Below are 19,241 nucleotides of genomic sequence, written 5' to 3' on the forward strand. Positions count from 1 at the left end.
CTTTGACAGATATTCCACCACACCTACGAAACCGGCTTAAAAGTATTATAACGTACACTGAATCCGTGCTGACTCGTTCCTGAAATTATTTTGGAATTTACAATTCTGTGTAAGCGTATTCGTAAACAATTCAGTTAAAATATGCTAGGTCTAATAAAAATTGTGGATCAATTTCAAGATGTGATTATCACCAATAACCACTATACACTCAGGGACAGAAGACTGTGTGGATCTTCGTGCAAAAATATTCTGTATCGATTGCAATTGACGGAAATTAACCCTTTGCACTCGGCGCTATTTTCAATCTAAAACCAAATTTTTCTTCCGTCTTACAATATTTTCATTTTATTCGTACGAAACCGATCCGATTTCTACATATGATATTTAAATGTTTAGTAATCTATTAAACACAAATTTTGTAATGTAACAAATATTTTGTAATATTTTTTGTAATTTCTTTGAAACAATGCGACAACAATTTCTAGTGGTGCTTCAGAGGTTAAACAATTTGGTTCTCCAATCGTGTCTCTACAGTGAACATAAAAATAGTGTTTTGAAACTGATACGTTCATAATTTCATTTTTCAAAGAAATTAATCCTCGCATTGTAAATAACCAGCGATAAATTGTTAAGAGACTTTCGTTAACAGCACAACCTTCCTGAAAACATGTTCATCCCACTTTCTATCAGCTTTCATTGCAGAACGTACCGGTCGTAGAAAAGTATTATATTAAGAAACTGATCGGAGATGATCGCGATCACGCCCCACAACAGCGTACATCTGTTTCTGTGACTCATGCTTGAACTCATGCGTGATCAAACGTTATCCAGACACAATCTTCGAAAAGAAAGCGAGAAGAAGAAAACTGTTCGATACTTTCCTGCCGTAATCCTCCAATAAATCTTGCACGCGAGCTATCATGACTGTTCCTGCTATTCGTTGCCGTTACAACAACAAGCTAAATCAAAATCGAACTGAAAATCTGATATACCATTCGTGTTGATCGATGCTGTTTCATAGCAGATCTCTGTTGATCTGGAAACGAGGAATCAACAAGCAGAACGATACTAAATAATTTACAGATTTCTCTTCGATAACAATACAAAACTGAAAATAATTATAACAAAACACATCATTTGGTTGCACGAACCAGGCAAACTTTCTCCTCACAACTTGAAATTTGATATACAGTGATTTCTCTATATATGTCGCCGAGGCCTGGATGATAAACGTCGCGGAGTTATCCCCACTACCGCGGGGTATACCTCGTGAAGGGCACCAAGGACTGTAAACATAACACGGCTCGAGTACGTCTCCTACACGATACACGACACCGTGTTGTTGACATATATCGAGAATTCGCTGTACTTGATTTCTTCGGCTGTTTCATACGACAAAATCAATGGGAAGAAATCCATTTTTAAGATGGCGTTGTAAACGGGAAACTTCAAGTTTTAAATCAGCATTTGATTCTCGAACAAATTGTTTTAACATTTTTCACAGACGTTTCAATTTGTAACATTTCCGAGAAATGTGTCGTCCAGCTTAATCGTAGAAAAATCATTTGCAACGAAAACCAACAAATTGACAAATAACGGAGGGTTCTACGTTAAAAGTTAGGTAGCTAGTAACTTCCTTGCGAAACTGTAATGCTTTCTGAAACTGCTGTGCATGAGTCATTGTAATAATAGACGCTCGACGCTGGTTTTGTACCTTTTGTTAAAGGCGGTGGTTTATTGCTTCTCGCGATTGTAACGCGGTGCGAACGCATAAAATTTCGCAGTGCGGTAACGAGTTTACATTCCATCGTCCCAGACGCCACAGGTTGCATCGCGATCTGTCCAACGCACTCGATCCCATCGCTACCGGACAGATCGTTAGTTGTTCAGCGAAGCGTGCTTCATACACAACGGAGAATACACAAAAGAAACATAAGCAGCGGCCAGAGAGGCCGGGATTACTCATCGCGATTTTCACGGGTGTTTATCACGGTTTTAGTCGGAGAGGCATATCGGCCTTGTGTCCCGGCAGAGATCTTATAAACGCAGGAAACCTCTCGGAGAACGCGCTGCGTCCAAATTGCGTGGACGCGAAACGCGTTACGCAAAATTATACCAGACATTATTCACGCGAAGATCCCGCTCGAACACATTTATTAAACCCCAAAGGTTAACTGTCTTTCATCGTTTAAGGAAAAATCGTGCCCTGACATTAAAAAAAAAATTGTACATTGGCGTGTACACATTATCCTGGTAAAAACGAATTCATTCCGTTCGTTTCTTCTGTTCTGCTTAACAAAAAATTACGAAAAAATTCATGAACATTCTACTTACTGGCATTTACGACTACGATTTTTTTCCGAATTTTTCACTGCAAAACCAATTTTTTAAAAATTGTCGACTTCCTTACATGATTCCATTGGTTTCTTCTGTTTTGCTTAACAAAAAATCACGAAAAAATTCATGAACATTCTACCTACTGGCATACACGACTACGAATTTTTTTCGAATTTTTCACTGCAAAATCAATTTTTTAAAAATTGTCGACTTCATTACGTGACTCTGTTCGTTTCTTCTGTTTTGCTTAACCAAAAATCACGAAAAAATTCATGAACATTCTACCTACTGGCATACACGACTATGAATTTTTTCCGAATTTTTCACTGCAAAATCAATTTTTTAAAAATTGTCGACTTCATTACGTGACTCTGTTCGTTTCTTCTGTTTTGCTTAACCAAAAATCACGAAAAAATTCATGAACATTCTACCTACTAGCATATACGACTACGCATTTTTTCCGAATTTTTTACTGCTAACTCAATTTTTTAAAATTTGTCGACTTTATTACGTGACTCTGTTCGTTTCTTCTGTTTTGCTTAACCAAAAATCACGAAAAAATTCATGAACATTCTACCTACTGGCATATACGACTACGCATTTTTTCCGAATTTTTTACTGCAAACTCAATTTTTTAAAAATTTTCGACTTTATTACGTGACTCTGTTCGTTTCTTCTGTTTTGCTTAACCAAAAATCACGAAAAAATTCATGAACATTCTACCTACTGGCATATACGACTACGAATTTTTCCCGAATTTTTGACTGCAAAATCAATTTTTTAAAAATTTTCGACTTTATTACGTGACTCTGTTCGTTTCTTCTGTTTTGCTTAACCAAAAATCACGAAAAAATTCATGAACATTCTACCTACTGGCATATACGACTACGAATTTTTCCCGAATTTTTGACTGCAAAATCAATTTTCTAAAAATTGTCGACTTTATTACACAATTCCGTTGGTTTCTTCTGTTCTGCTTAACAAAAAATCACGAAAAAATTCATGAACCTTCTACCTACTGGCATACACGACTACGAATTTTTTCCGAATTTTTCACTGCAAAATCAATGTGTAAAAAATTGCCGATTTTATATTGCCGTTGGAGTACCAACTTGAAACTTGTCACCGGAGGGTTTTGAAGGTCGAATCGAACGAATAGAGGTCCATTCGGTTCCGGGTCATATTTGACCCCGCTTTCTCAATGGAAATAAAGATTTAAAAATTTTCGAATAGGCTTCTTATAGCGTTTTAACCAATTAACTGCATTCGACGTGTATACTCGTCATAGTTTGATTTTAATTGCGCATCGTGTGGTAGGTTTTTAAAATTAAATTCCGCAGTTAACTGGTTAATGTGATGTTCTGTGTGGACTCGGTGGTATATCCGATCGATAGAATTTACGGAGGAACGCCGAGGTATAGCAATCGTCCAACGGCGACTATAACTGCGAGCTTAATCGCCACGCGTGCGAAATTCGCAAACTGCGAACGTTCTCTTCAGCAAAAGACGGCTCGCGATCCTGTCGGAGATTGAAACAGCCGGAAGATGTTTTGGGTTATTCGCGTTTCGTCCAAAGGCACGGAGAAATACGCGCTATTTTCATTATTGGGCAACCTTTCTGCTTCGTGGCTGCTCTCGGTTGGTCCGCGTTTGATTTACGATTGACGAGATCAAGACTCGCGAGTTATGTAATCCGATTAGACGTTGCTCGTTTATCAAAAGACTTTTGTTTTCGCGATCATCTCGCTGAAGCCGGAATTAATTTATTCGCGAGCTGAAATATTATTGTTCGACCAACAGGCTACAGAAATATTCGGATAGTTCAGGAACTTATAAGGGGCGAGAGGGTATTCTGGTAAAACGCACTGCACAAAAAAATATATAACTCGTGCAATTTTGATTGTTGTTACTCGAAAAAATTCGCACGCGTAGTTCCAATACCAGTAAATATTTGTGCAAAATCCCGCCGCAGAAGGTTCAACAGTTTTTCTAAAAAAAATTCTTAAAGACAGGTAAAAATGGTATTCGAAACCAGAATATTCCCTTACTAGACACTGTATAAAAAAATATATAACTCACGCAATTTTGATTTTTTTACTTGGAAGAAAATATCTGGTGCACTTCAAATTCCAATGAACGCGTGTGCAAAATCCCGCAGAAAATGGTTCAACAGTTTTTCTAAAAACAATTCTTAAAGACAGGTAAAAATGGTATTCGAAACCAGAATATCCCCTTAAACGACACTGTATAAAAAGATATATGACTCACGCAATTTTGATTTTTTTACTTGGAAGAAAATATCTGGTGCACTTCAAATGCCCATGAACGCGTGTGCAAAATCCTAATCCAAAAAGTACAACTTCAGATAGCAACGATAAAATCCAAAGCCCGCAATTATTCACGACGAATTAATCAAACGAATTACGGCTGCAGTTCTGGGAACAATAGAAACTTAAAGAATACGTTGAAGAATTGCTGAACGACAGGGTGGATCCTGAGAACCATAAATTGTGCGGCTGTGAGAATATTTAATCCGCGGTCGAAGGATTAGGCAGCGAACTTTAGGCACTCGGTGGTAAATATTTCGTCAGCCCCTAATCTTACCTCTCGCCTAGTGGTGGTGGTGGTTTTACGGGTGGTGCTAGTCCTGGTCATGGAGCTGATGGTCTCGTGGGGCGAGTCCCAGTCCTGGAAAACTTCCGTGGTCGCCATGACGACTGACACGGTCCCTCAGAATCGACGCACTATGAAAATTTCACTGGATCTCGCGGACTTCGTGGAACAACGTAGTACTCCCTTCCTTGAGCTACGATACACGCTCGAACACTCTCTTTCTCTCTCTCTCTCTCTTCTGCTCCTTAAACGATAATCCTTGATCGTTCCGAGTACCAACTTCAGGATTATAGGGTGGAGAAGGTGGAGGAACCGTAATCGAAGAACTTTTCAGACCTTTCAAAATATTCTTTGGAAGAGCAGACTTTCGACTTTAATATTTCCTAAAAAATATTCTGGACAATGGAGAACGGCAGAACAGTTTCTTCTGAATTATCGAAAACAATCGGTTCCTCTGAGAAGATTCTGCAGGCTCCGGAGGAACTATGCAATTTTTAATCAGCCCTGTATACCGAGGACTAGACCCTAGTAGATTCATTAAAAAATAATTGTGATAATTGTGAATATGAAGTTTCTTTCGAACGATTCGAGTGTGTAGTCTTAGACTGTGTAATTTAATTGATAAAATTTCAATTAAAACAAAATTTTTTGTTACTTTTTTATTAAAATAAAAATTTTCTTTTATCGATTTATTTGCTTGATTTTAATTGATTTTCTGGGAAGATCACAATGTCGTGCTTTTTTTATTCAGCTTGATTGTGGTATGGGAGATTGACGCATCTACAGTACAATTTTAACGTGACAGCGGGCTACAACACGTATTAATAAATAAAGGACATGACAGTTCCACCAGGATGCAGGTACTGAAAAACCTTTCACATTTAAGGAACCCAGTGGTGAACAAGAAGAAGGGACACTGGTTCAGTGATAAATAAGATGATATACTACTTTTAACAATCCTACCACAAGGAGCATACTGATCGAAGGTCCCGAAAGGCCTCTTCACCGATTCAGCGAAGAGCCCGGAAGACTTTCCAGTACCCGAAGACTTCCAAAGAACGAAGAAACGAATCCGATTACTTTCTTCGATTACGAAGGATTAGCCGACGATCAAGCCCTGGAGGTTAGTCGACGATCGACGTTACCGAAGATCGATACCTAAGTGCTCGCCCCATCGGACGAGCCCGTTCACCACGTAAACGCGATTACGCGGCACAATGTCGCGATAGCCTGTGACTACTGATCGTGAATATGCGCGATTCGAGGTGGATCTCGCGCGACTGAGCTTCGTAAGCACGCTCTTCGGCATCGCGACCGCTCTCCCGCGCCCCATCCGCAGTCTAATTCCAGAAATACGGAGAAACACGTATAATTAGGACGACGACGGCCACCACGACGAAGACGAAGACGGTGAAGACGACGAAGACGCCTACTGTGGCCGACGCGCGCTTTTGGGACTTGCAAGAAGAACGAGCCCTCGCACGAGGATACACAGAGTGACAGTTGTCGCGGATGGTTCTACACCGATTTCTCCATATATGTCGCCAAGGCCTCGACGATAATTGTCGCGGAATTATCCCCACTACTGCGGGGTACACACCGCGAGGGGCCTAGGAACTCGAGAGACCTCGGACGCCGAGGAGTGTAAACATAACACGGCTCGGGTATGTCTCCTAAATGGTACACGACCCGTGTTGTTGCCATAAGTTATCAATTATTTGCAAAGAATTTGTTTTGCCTTTAGTTCTGTACCGATCGTCGAAGAGGAAACACGCATTCTTTTACAGTTTTCGGTAAAGCAGCCTGTGTTCAAAATATTCTAAAAAGTATAATTTCTTTTACAACCCTGTAATAAAATGGCGGCATCCGTACCTTCCGAGGATCATATTCGTCATTGCATACTTTTTCATTTTCATGCGGGATTTAATGCAACGGTAACAACGAAGAAAATTTGCGATGTTTATGGAGATGTATCGAAGGTCAACAAGTGTCAACGTTGGTTCAGAAGGTTTGCTGCTGGTGATTATGATCTCTCCGACAGGCCTCGAAGTGGACGACCAGTTGAATTTGATAATGACACCCTAAAATCTCTAGTGGAAGCTGATCCAAAATTAAGTATACAAGAATTATCGAGAAGCCTTGGGTCCACACGGTCAACTATACAAAGGCACCTACACGAAATGGGAAAGGCATATTGGCAAGGAATATGGGTACCGCGTCAATTATCTGAGACCAACGAGAATATTCGTCGATCAATTTGCACTTTATTGCTATCCAGATTTCGTAGAGATCCATTTCTTTGCAGAATCGTTACCGGAGATGAAAAATGGATTCTTTATGATAACATAAAGCGTTCCAAGCAATGGCTTTCTGCAAATCAAACCGCAATATCAACCCCTAAACCTAGCTTATCGCTTAGAAAGGTGTTACTGTGCATTTGGTGGGACTGTCGTGGCATAATTCACTTTGAGTTGTTGAAACCTGGAGAAACAGTTACTGCTGAGTTGTATTGTCAGCAATTACAACGGTTGTATTCAGAACTATTGAAAAAGAGGCCATCTTTAGTCCACAGGAAAGGTGTAATACTGTAAATTGACAATTCCCGGCCTCATACAGCGAAATCCGTACTCACCGGATATTGCCCCCTCTGACTATCATCTTTTCATATGTTCATATAACAGCTTTTTATATTTAAAAAAAATTCTGTAACCTGCGTAATATGCGACAGTTGTTAACCTTCAGAATCAAATATCGATTCCTAAAATAGGTAATACATAATACAATTATTACTTCATACTTCATTGTGATACCTTACTAAAACATATAGAATAAACATTTGTATCTTAAATATACTTTATAAATTGCAAAATTCTTTGAAATTATCCTGTCCATTGTTTCCGTGTACTGTCCGTGTAGGCACTGTCCTTATGGTCCGTGGGTGATTGAGCATAGCTTGTACATCATTCGAAGCTGTGACGTCACAAATTGAGTTATCTTTGCTTCAAGCATAATTATCTGTGCTATGTCTATAGGTTTATATGGTCTAAGCTAGGGGCATCCTACCAGCTCACTTGGAATTGTTCTGTAGTGCTTGTTCGATGCTTCCCTTTTTATTATATAGTTGTATATTTCGTGCTGGATCTGTTACTCGATAATTGTCTCGCTCCTCTTCCCATTACAATTGTATACCATGTTTACTTGAAATGGAACAAAAGCGAATTTTTCTTCCTAATAATTGTCATAAATCGACAATAGCATTTCCAGTATTGGCATAAAATCCGCGATACAGTGTTTACTCTATATATGTCTCAAATGCCAAGGCGATAAAAGTCCCAAAACTATCCCCACTGCCGGAGGGTATACCCTGTGAGGGGCCATGAACCGAGGCCTCTACATGTACGATATATGTCCTTGGCTAGACCCGTGTTTTGGACATATATCGAGTAAACACTGTACTTCCTTTTGGATTTTCTTCTCTGATGCTTGTCTTGCTTGATTGGTTGTGCATCATGTTTAAAATTTGCTTCCTACTTTCTGGTGAAATTGAATTAATTATTGAATATAGCGTTGGAATAATTCTTTGGTCACTATTTCACCGTACACATAAATAGAGTTTAAAAAAAATCGACTTGACACTAAAGGGAGCCTTCGCATCAATTTTAGGATGTGTTCCTGTAGGAATTTTTGAACGTTCAACGGCTCAAATTATAGCAGAAAGTTCACACTTTCTGGATACACACGCGCTAATTAAAAAAAAAAGAGATATTATTAACAACATTTTTGCAACGTCCGCAGTCTAACGACGTCTCGCGTTTTCCTATTGAGGGACGTTCCCACTCTGCGTTTCGAAAGCCTGCACTGTCGGATAAACTAAAAAATTGTGTAAAATTGCCAATCACTCAGTCGAAGATGAGGAGCGTGAATTTCCACGACGGAATCGCGGTATAAAATCGTGTTCGCAGCCGCCAGAGGGACGCGGAATCTGATCGAAATTTATCGCCGGAAGCGTCGATGGTTATCAAGCGGGGGGTAACTCGTCAAGTTTTCGACGCGGGCCGAGCTTAAGGGAAACAAAGGGCCTTGATTACGGTTGTCGGGGGTTGCTCGGTGGAGGTGGAAACAACAACACACAGGTGCACCGGGGGCGGAAAAAAAATCGAAACAATCGGCGAGGCGCGACGCGACGCGCGGCAAGCAAAGCGTGGACGCTTGTCGACCCCCGGGAGGAATAATGGCGGGCGGGTCGCCGTTTCGCGCAGCGTCCACGGCAAATAAATCAAATATCGACGGTGCGCGTTCGTAAATCGAATTCCTGCCGCATTGGTACAGTTGACAGTGGCTGTGTCGCACGAACGGTCGACGGTAAGACATTTTTGACTTTACGAGCCTGCGCGCCCGTTGTTGACGAGTTTATGCCGATTTTATGCGGCGCTCCGGAAAATAGAGGAGCGATGAACAGCGGGGTGAGCCTTCTTTCGGAAAATGAAACCGTTCCGTCGCAAATGTGGATCCTCGGTAGTATAATTAATGACTTTGTAATTAATAATTTCCATTCACAGCCTTCAGGCACAGACTCAAGATCCGTATTGGCCTTATGGGGGCCGGCATGGTTTGAAATCCATATACGTATGCAAGGGTCAAAACCTGTTCAAACTACCGCTTCAATATTGCAATGAGCAGTTTATAAGTGGTCAATTGTGTTTCCTAAAAGTCCAATCTACGTCTGTATGGAGCCCAAATTGCGAATTTCTACCTCATCGTGGAGTAATTTGTAATATCCGGCAGAAAATTCGAATGTCTGGAGCAAGTATGACGTCACAAGATGGCCGCCGCTGAGAGATTCTCTTAATTTCGAGAGATTTAGTGTTCGTATCGAAAAAAATGCTCTATACAGACGTGGGAAAGACATGTACAAACACGGTGGTATGCATTTTTAAATTTGTAAAATGTCTAGAAAAAAAGGCACAGCGTAACATAGCGTGACAGTCAAGGCCAAATGCATGCCGGCCCCCTTAAGTCCATGACTAAACTTGTCACATTTTCTGCTCTGTGTTATCGATATGAATTCTGACGCCAGAAACGTGCTTCAAGTTTTTGGTTTTATTTCGCAGAGAATCGAGACAAAATATAGCTGAATTTGTAGCTGGAGATATTTTCTAGTGCGCGCTGCTCTCGATTTCATCCAGAAAACTTAACCAATGGCATAGAAATGCTTGGATTCCACGGCGTGCACATCGTCAATTTTTGGCCTACTTCGAACGCTTATGTCACCAAATATCTGCATAATCTCGGCAGCTCATGACCAGCGCGCACTAGATTGAACCTTCCCCTTTCGAATGAGCCCTTTACCAGCGACAGAATATTCTTATACAAGGACGAAAACTTGAGACACGTAAAACCATTTTTTTGACGGTAATGTAGTCACTCTACCTTATCGCGACTCTACGAAGACCGGGCTGCGGCAGCCATCTTGTGACGTCATGCTTGCTTCAGAAAGCGAGTTTTCTGCCGAATATTACAAATTACTCCACGATGAGGTAGAAATTCGCAATTTGGGCTCTGGACAGAGGTAGATTGGACTTTTAGGAAACACAAGTGACCACTTTTCAACTGCTCATTGCAATATTGAAGCGTCAATTTGTCATGATTTTGACCCTTGCAAGTTCATATACGTATATTGCAGTGATTCTCTTAATTTCGAGAGATTTAGTGTTCGTATCGACAAAAAGGCTCCGGACAGACGTAGCAAAGACATGTACAAACACGGTGGTACGCATTTTTAATTGATTACTTACTTATTTAAAACGTAAAATGTCTAGAAAAAAGGCACAGCGTAACATAGCGTGACAGTCAAGGCCAAATGCCTGCAGGCCCTCTTAAGATCGCGTAGCTTCGTCTTTCCCAATCTTTTTTTTTTTTTTTGCCATGTCCCACCTAAGTCTTTCTAAAATTCTTATGCCCCTGTGTAACGTATACATAATTTGTAATATTGAAAAATTTAATTGCTCGCTGAAGAAACTTAAACTATAGGTTTTGGGAAGAAATCCCTGGAAAATTGTTGAGGAAACAAAGTCAGTAAATTTTCAAAACATATTCTGTCAAAGAATTCTTTATAACGCTATAACTGTGTTAAAAATCAACGTAGGTGAAAATTTGAAAAAGCGTCTGAAAGTAGAGACTGCAAGCTCTCAAATGATTTTTTGACGATAACAATTTTTTGACGCAATTTCTCGGGTTCGTAGAAGTGGTCCTTTTTTTTAGGAGCGTATTTCGAGAATATTTTCGCAACTCCGCACCGTATCGAAATTGGACATTTTCTTTCGACCTACGGCACTTCGCGTCTGCCACGATAATGTCCCCGTCCTCTTTTTCTCGCGGTGTTCTCGCTCCGCAGATTTTGTTTCGTCTTTCATCTATTTTCTGACCGAATGATTCCAACGTTTTCCGCCTCGCTGCTGGCTCCTTTCTCCCGGTTTCGCTTCTCTGTTTCGTTAGCTGCTTTCCTCTCAGGCTTTTTTCTTACGGTTAGTCGAGTTACCATTTTCCTTGGTGGTCGTCCCGCAACATTATCATCCGCGTCTCCCCGTACAAATCACCGCATTATGGTGCTCTCTGTACGGCTTTATACGCGCTTTATTTGTTTACTGCCGAGCCCGTTGCTTCCTACACTTTCTCACGGTTTATGTCTTTACACGTTTCTGATCTTCCCGTTGCAATACCGCGAGCTGCGGGGCCTCAAAGTATCGTATAATCAGACTGCGGATTTTTTATCCTACTGCGCTAATTTCGAAAGACTTCAAAAATCTTCTGTTAAATATTTCAATAGGATTATAATATCGATACTCGTCAATTCTTTTAATCTTTTCACTGATTTATGTATTTCACCAGTCACGAACGAATTAACACTAGGTTTACAATAAACACTAAAAATTCCTATTCTACATTGTTTTGTGAAAATAACAAGAATTTATTTATCGAAATTTTTAGCTATTCCTGTTTTAGTATACAACCCAGGAAATAAAGTTGAATAATTTCTCATGGATGCATCTTTACAATTGCGGTGATTCTAAATTAAAAATATTAGAATCCGTCATTTCCCATGAGCCTATCCCCTCTACTGGGTGTCCGTGTTTATACGCGGTGTCTTTTTCGACGTTCACGGTCAACGCGGTCACAAGAAAATAGTGGAGCCCTACACGATCTATGGTAGTACATTTAGTGTACATTTAATACAGTATGAACTCTTTGTTTGCCTCCTATTCCCTGCAATCGATGCGGAACAATTTCTATTTTTACTTTGAAAATCAATAAAAATTGACATTTACAGATCAGTATTTAGCAGTATTTTAGCATTGTTATCAATAGACTGCGGACCTTTATGCAAAATAAAAAGTATTTGCACTGATTGCAAGACACAGGAGCGAAATAACAATTTCTTTCTTCATTCAATTATTTTATTAAACCGAAACTAATACGCTGGTGCCCTTGAATCTCTTTAATACGTCCACTCTCTTTTAACCCTTTGCACTCGGCGCTATTTTCATTCTAAAACCAAATTTTTCTTCCGTCTTAGAATATTTTCATTTTATTCATACGAAACTGATCCGATTTCCACATGTAATATTTAAATGTTTAGCAATCTGTTGAATAAACATTTTGTAATGTAACAAATATTTTTTGTAATTTTTTTGAAATAATGCCACAACAATTTCTAGTGGTGCTTCAGAGTCGCCACTCGAGTGCTAAGGGTTACATTGTGCTCGCCCATTTTTGTCATAAATGCATAAAATCCGCAGTCTATTCATCAAGTACGCACATACTCGCAACATGTTTCGAATGGAACACATCAGGGTGTACACCGTAGTTCATCGCGACTCCCAAGACTCGAATAATCCTCCTGTATATAAAGGGACGAGGGGGAGAACAAATAATTTACCCCTAAAATAGTGCCAAATTGGATTCCACGGAAGAAGGACGCGTGCGTCGAGTGTTAAACGAGGTTGGCTCGTACGGCTAGAACCGGTATTGCGATGACATCGATGCATTAATACCTTATTAATCGCCGGTTTGTTAACCGGACAACGACACCGATTCTAAAATTGAGATCTCACCAGTAATCATTCTCGGGTTTATTTCCGTAGTAATTGTCATGCTAAAATACTACCTCCCGTATAGTGGCGCTCGGCACTCTCTTCCGAATTATACTCGGCCGTCCATTTTGTTGTAAAAATATAATATTCAGTATTCGAAAAAACAAGCGAGCACAGATAAATAAAATAGAAAGAAATAGAACTTGTAGCTTGAATCTAAATGTATTTGTACATAAACCAGTTTGCGTCTCTCGCGACAAAAACCGGTTTACAACACCGTGGTTTATAACACGATAAATTGTTTTTTTACATGCACATTACAGTAAAAAAATAGAAAATCTTCTCGTATTTTATTGCGAACAAGAACGAGATCGTCTCGTTTATCCGAGACGCTTATACTCGAATGACCATCTGTCTATGTCTATTTTTACGTTGTGTTTTCTATTATTACGTTCTGAAGTATAGCCCGAGCTGTTTATTCGAAAGCACGTGTCAGCAGTATTGCAATAGAGTAAACAAATTAGCGATTTCAAAAAAAAATCCGTGGTCATGAATATTCACTGTCTAGTCCACAATAGAACAATAATTATTCAGCGGATTTTACATTATTTTCAACCTATATAATATTATTTTCCTATGTAATAACTAGACTGCGGATGTTTATGCAATTTTCGATTTTTGTCGGCAAATTTTAGGAAAGTGGAAACAAATAAATTCTAATTTTCAGTATTAGTGACCTTTATAGATCTGAAATAAATAAAAATCGTAATAAATTCTGTGGAATTTTATATTATAGCATTTTTTGAAAATTTTCAGAAGCGATAAATGCAATCCGCAGACTAATAATAACCTATAGTTTAGGGGGACCCATAAGTAATCAATTACTTTGAAATCTGAAACAAACTTTGTGGTAAATTCAAGTTTTTATTTCTTAACACGTTCGCGGACGTGAATGCTATAGCATTCATTTTCATAGTGATACAAAATGCCATGCAAATTAGCATAGCATTCAAATTTTAAAGCCAATTTTTATTCATTTAATTTTATACAACCTTAAGTTTTTGTAATTAATATACATTTCAAAGTAATGACCAACTGTCATTACTAATGACAGTTAACTTATTATTATTGTTTATGTCTAATCAGATTTCGGATAGTACAACTAGTTTCAAGAAAAATTGCCTGTCTATTTTTGCAGCTCGCTGAAATTTTTACTGTCCGTGAACGTGTTAATTTATTATATAACCTCCATCATTATCAAGGACAGTTTGCCATCTTTCCTGCAAATTTTCAATCCCCCTCTTATAGAAATCCAGGGTTCGTCAAGCAAAATATGACTCAAGGTGCCTCCTTACATCTTGTACAGAATGTTTTATTTCTTAATTAATGCTCCAGAGATCTGAAAAAATGATAGTCAGAGGGAGCAATATTCAGTGAGTACGAGAGGTGCGGTAAAACTTCCCATAGCAATTCTTTGATTTTTTCCTGAGTGAGTTTCGCTGTATGGTACCGGGCATTGTCAATTTGCAGTATTACACCTTTCCTGTGGACTAAAGATGGCCTCTTTTTCAATAGTTCTGAATACAGCCGTTGTAATTGCTGACAATACAACTCAGCAGTAACTGTTTCTCCAGGTTTCAACAACTCAAAGTGAATTATGCCACGACAGTCCCACCAAATGCACAATAACACCTTTCTAAGCGATAAGCTAGGTTTAGGGGTTGATATTGCGGTTTGATTTGCAGAAAGCCATTGCTTGGAACGCTTTATGTTATCATAAAGAATCCATTTTTCATCTCCGGTAACGATTCTGCAAAGAAATGGATCTCTACGAAATCTGGATAGCAATAAAGTGCAAATTGATCGACGAATATTCTCGTTGGTCTCAGATAATTGATGCGGTACCCATATTCCTTGCCAATATGCCTTTCCCATTTCGTGTAGGTGCCTTTGTATAGTTGACCATGTGTACCCAAGGCTTCTCGATAATTCTTGTATACTTAATTTTGGATCAGCTTCCACCAGAGATTTTAGGGTGTCATTATCAAATTCAACTGGTCGTCCACTTCGAGGCCTGTCAGAGAGATCATAATCACCAGCAGCAAACCTTCTGAACCAACGTTGACACTTGTTGACCTTCGATACATCTCCACAAAAATCGCAAATTTTCTTTGTTCTTACCGTTGCATTAAATCCCGCATGAAAATGAAAAAGTATGCAACGACGAATATGATCCTCGGAAGGTACGGACGCCGCCATTTTATTACAGGGTTGTAAAAGAAATTATACTTTTTAGAATATTGTGAACACAGGATGCTTTACCGAAAACTGCAAAAGAATACGTGTTTCCTGTTCAACGATCGGTACAGAACTAAAGGCAAAACAAATTCTTTAATGTATATAATATTGTATACAATACTATCGTACTAATACAACGTATATAATAATATATAATATTATTTGCAACCTACCAAGAAAGATCCGATAACAATCAAAATTCCTGTGTGTCTTGCAAACTGTTTTGGTCCTAGTAATGTTGATCGTGAAAGGGTTGGTCCCGAGAGAAGAACGAGCATAACGCAAAATTCTGCGACCGCGAAGCTGCGCAAAAACGGATTGCGAAAGCGAGACTTCTTCGATCTTAATCTCTTTTGAAAAGCTTGGCGCTGTGTACAGAGCGCGGCATTCCGGAAACGATGGTATCCAAAATGAACGTGTACAACCAAGACAGATAGTTATCATCGCCGCCGGACGCGGTTCCCCTTTCCTGAATTTCCTTGGCAACCGATCTGGAGTACGGTTTCACGAATATCTGTATAGTCGATCTAACAATTCAAAGATGACAGCCCACAGAGAGGATCCGCGTGAACACCGTTGTCAACCGTGCGCTGCTACATTTTCGGTTCGCAACTTATTCCCGAGCATTCGTTGCTTTCGTTGGTACCGTGTGCAGAATGGCGAATTTGTGCGTTTGATAGCTTGAAAGCTTGACGTCGGTCCCCTGGGACGCCGCCATGTTGTGCTGCGTGCTCGGCGTTGCTCGTAGTTTGACGAGCGGAACCTAATCTCAACGACCTAATCGCAACCGGCTTGGATTACACCTTCTTTTTGAGATCCCGTGTACGATTCTCGAACAGTTTAATTACTGTGCGATGACAACCTTAAGCACCTTTAACCTTCGAACCAGTGAACTCCTCGCCTTAAAACTTCGATTTTGGGAATTTTATCGTCAAGATCTATAGGATTATGTAAAAAAGAGTTGACAATTTTTGGTCCCAGAAAGTGAAGTTCGGCATTTGTATACAGTGTAAAGTGTCTTGGACCAGATGGAACCCGTGTAGGTATTGTTAAAAATGTTAAAACAGCCTCGAGCAATTGTATCTGTGTTTTTTGTTTCAATTTGTTTTTAATTTTGTATATATACATTATTGTTTACGTTGGATACAGGACGAAACCAATTAGTAATTTATGGTTGACGTGATACAACACAGACAGCTGCGGGCAATTTGTTGGGTTAGTTATTAGCAAATCGTGTAATTTGCGATGTCAAGGTGATAGAATGTAGTTAAATATTGAATTAATAGTGTTTACAATAGGCCGGGTGCCAAACCGACACGTTCGTTTGGAATTTCGAGACGCACGGCTAGCAATGGGTATTTAAATAATACAGGAAACGAGAGTATAAAGGGAAAGGTATGATTGAGTTTAAATAGATTGTTTTCATTGTGGTACGCGGTTCAAATTTAGTATACCGCCGTGTATATACTTTTCGCATCATGTAACGTGTTTGTTACAAATGCACTTTAACTTAATCGTGTGTATATAGGAACTAGAATATTACGTAACCACTTTGATTTCTGTTGGTTCACTCAATCTACCACAAAATTAATATTTATAAACGTAATCGACCAAAATGTGGATTCGTTCATTTAGTAGAGAAAAATTCATTGAATTTCAAACTTACAAATTCAAACCAAACAGAAAAATTATATCAAATTTTATTTACAAACAAATATTTGCTGCAGATCTTAAAAAAAAATAAATAAAAATTGTCTTCACTGATTACAGAGATGCAATAAAAATCTATTTCTCCCACTAATAATTGTAATAAAAAGACTGGAGATTTTTATGCAAAATGAAAGTTGTTTGCAACCACTGGAAGACGTAGGAACCAAGTAGGAATTTATTTCTGTCATTAATGATTTTATAGGAGCCAAATAGGAATTTATTTCAGTCATTAATGATTTTATAGTAACCAAATAGGAATTTATTTCTGTAGTTAATGATTTTATGTCCGGATTCGCGGTCCAATAATTAGACTGCGGATCTTTATGCAAAATAAAAACTTTCTACCTGAATTGCAACAAACTGAGGTCAAAAATAATATGGACCGTTTACTTTGCAAGTGATGCAAGTCCATTTTTTGTTGATAAAAAAAATGCAAATATTAAATACAAATATACATGTGGTATATTAAATTATGTGGTCTCATTAAAAAAAAAAGAAAAATTGACACACCACTTTCAAAATAAACGGTCCATATAATAGTATATTTAAATTCTCTTAATTCTTTTACTGTTTCAAATTAGGCCCACCCATTTTGATCATAAACATATAAAATCGCAGTCTAATAATACCAAGTCTAATAATAACAAATGAAAAACAACGGAACCTATCCTTGCCATAAATGGTCAAAATCTAGTCGCAGAGGTCCTTCCCATCTACATAATCATCGCCTAAAGGTTATCGAAATGCGAAATCGGGCATGATTAATAACCGACGATCTAATTGTGACCGGCGAAATACCACGGATCGAATTGCGAAAGAAACGCTGGGTTACAGCGTTAAAATAGTTCCATTCTAATGCAGCGCGGGGATCCAGCATAAATCATTCGCAGCAGATAGACACGATCCGGGCGCCATGTTGGATCCCGCGAGCGCATATCCGGCGCGGCGGCGGAATCGCGGCGACGGATCTGCGAATAGTGGTACAACGGTAACAGCCAAGTAACCACCACCCGCGAAATGGATTATTTATAAACGTAATCTCATTCAGCCGAACCTCGGCCAGATGGCAACACCGGCTCGAAAGCTTTCGCAAACTTGAAAGCTCCTCGAGCCGCAAGCTTCGCCTCGGGGGCCGCCAGATGGAGACGAGCCTCCATCGGGGATACACGCGTACTCATTTCCGGTTTATTTTCCAGTATCTTTCTTCCGCTAAGAAACCCCCCTTTAATCGGAAGAGCGTGTGCTTGACAATACTTTGCGCACAACGGAATTGATATGCGATTTTTAGCAATTCGCTAATGACCTTTGGAAGAAAGTCGAAGCTTCCGCGGAGAGCTTTTTGAGATTGTAACGTGGGATTATCTTTTCTTTTATAGGCGTCCTGGAACCGTGGATTTCTCGAGTGAATAAATTGAGCTGTGGCACTCGATTGTTTAGTAATTTTCGAATAACAATGTCCGAAGCTTTTGCAAAGCTGACTGTACAAGCAATTTTATGTAAAATGTTAAAAAATCCTGAATTTTCTGTTCTTCTGGAGAATACAAAAAGAAAATGGTATTTGCCGGTTAGGAACGAGGTATAATGAATGAATAATATTATAATTGAACGAAATATTTGCAAACGGCTGGTCCCGTCTCGGCGAAACGCGAATATCACGTTTCTAACAATCGCACGACGAAATTCTCTCCGAACGCAGACCGAAACCAGAATAATCCGGGGAATGCGAAGCTAATTAAAGACTAGGATTAATTACTCGCCGAATGAACGACAACTCGGGATCAGAAGCGAGCACGTTTTCCTTTTTCGACTATATTTACGGTCGCGTTCGTCAACGTCGGCGTCCGTGCAATGGAGCGTTTATGGTCTTCTTTCCGGAGCTGATCAAATTAGAGGGTACAATAGGTTTTGTTTATCCGATTGGCGCCATCGGTTCAGTTGTATCTCGCTCGCTGGACCTGTTGCAAATATTTTCATTTCGCGTCGCGATGCCAAGACGTGTTTCGTTTTGCAATAGTTTGGCAGGTGTGACGGATTATGGTTCGGGACACGAAATATCCCAATTGTTTGTCACGATCAGCATGGTCGTTTGTACGTTATCAGCGCGTACACCTTTTTGCTGGGATGATTAACGATTTCGGGAGTGGGTTATTTATAGATTTTCATTCCGACGTTTTTCTGCGCGGCGCGTAATTT

General features: G+C 39.4%; 1 protein-coding gene across 10 annotated transcripts in view; it reads right to left on the bottom strand.

Annotated features, from left to right (window-relative positions):
- Tmod (tropomodulin) overlaps positions 1–19,241 on the bottom strand; it is a 128,606-nt gene that overhangs the window by 81,246 nt on the left and 28,119 nt on the right. Inside the window, exons 1-2 of one of the 10 annotated variants that reach the window (XM_076800401.1) lie at positions 6,096–6,249; positions 4,942–5,183 (exon numbers count right to left, since the gene is read on the bottom strand). The exons of 6 other annotated variants lie outside the window; for them this stretch is intronic. In XM_076800401.1, coding sequence (XP_076656516.1) covers positions 4,942–5,049 — 108 coding nt within the window. In that variant the 5' untranslated portion in view covers positions 5,050–5,183; positions 6,096–6,249. Of the gene's footprint in view, positions 1–4,941; positions 5,199–6,090; positions 6,250–19,241 lie in introns of those variants that run through there. 3 more of the 10 variants (XM_076800403.1, XM_076800402.1, XM_076800404.1) reach the window with 3 other exon arrangements.

Source organism: Halictus rubicundus, chromosome 14 (assembly GCF_050948215.1).
Source record: "Halictus rubicundus isolate RS-2024b chromosome 14, iyHalRubi1_principal, whole genome shotgun sequence".
NCBI classification, from domain to species: Eukaryota; Metazoa; Arthropoda; class Insecta; order Hymenoptera; family Halictidae; genus Halictus; species Halictus rubicundus.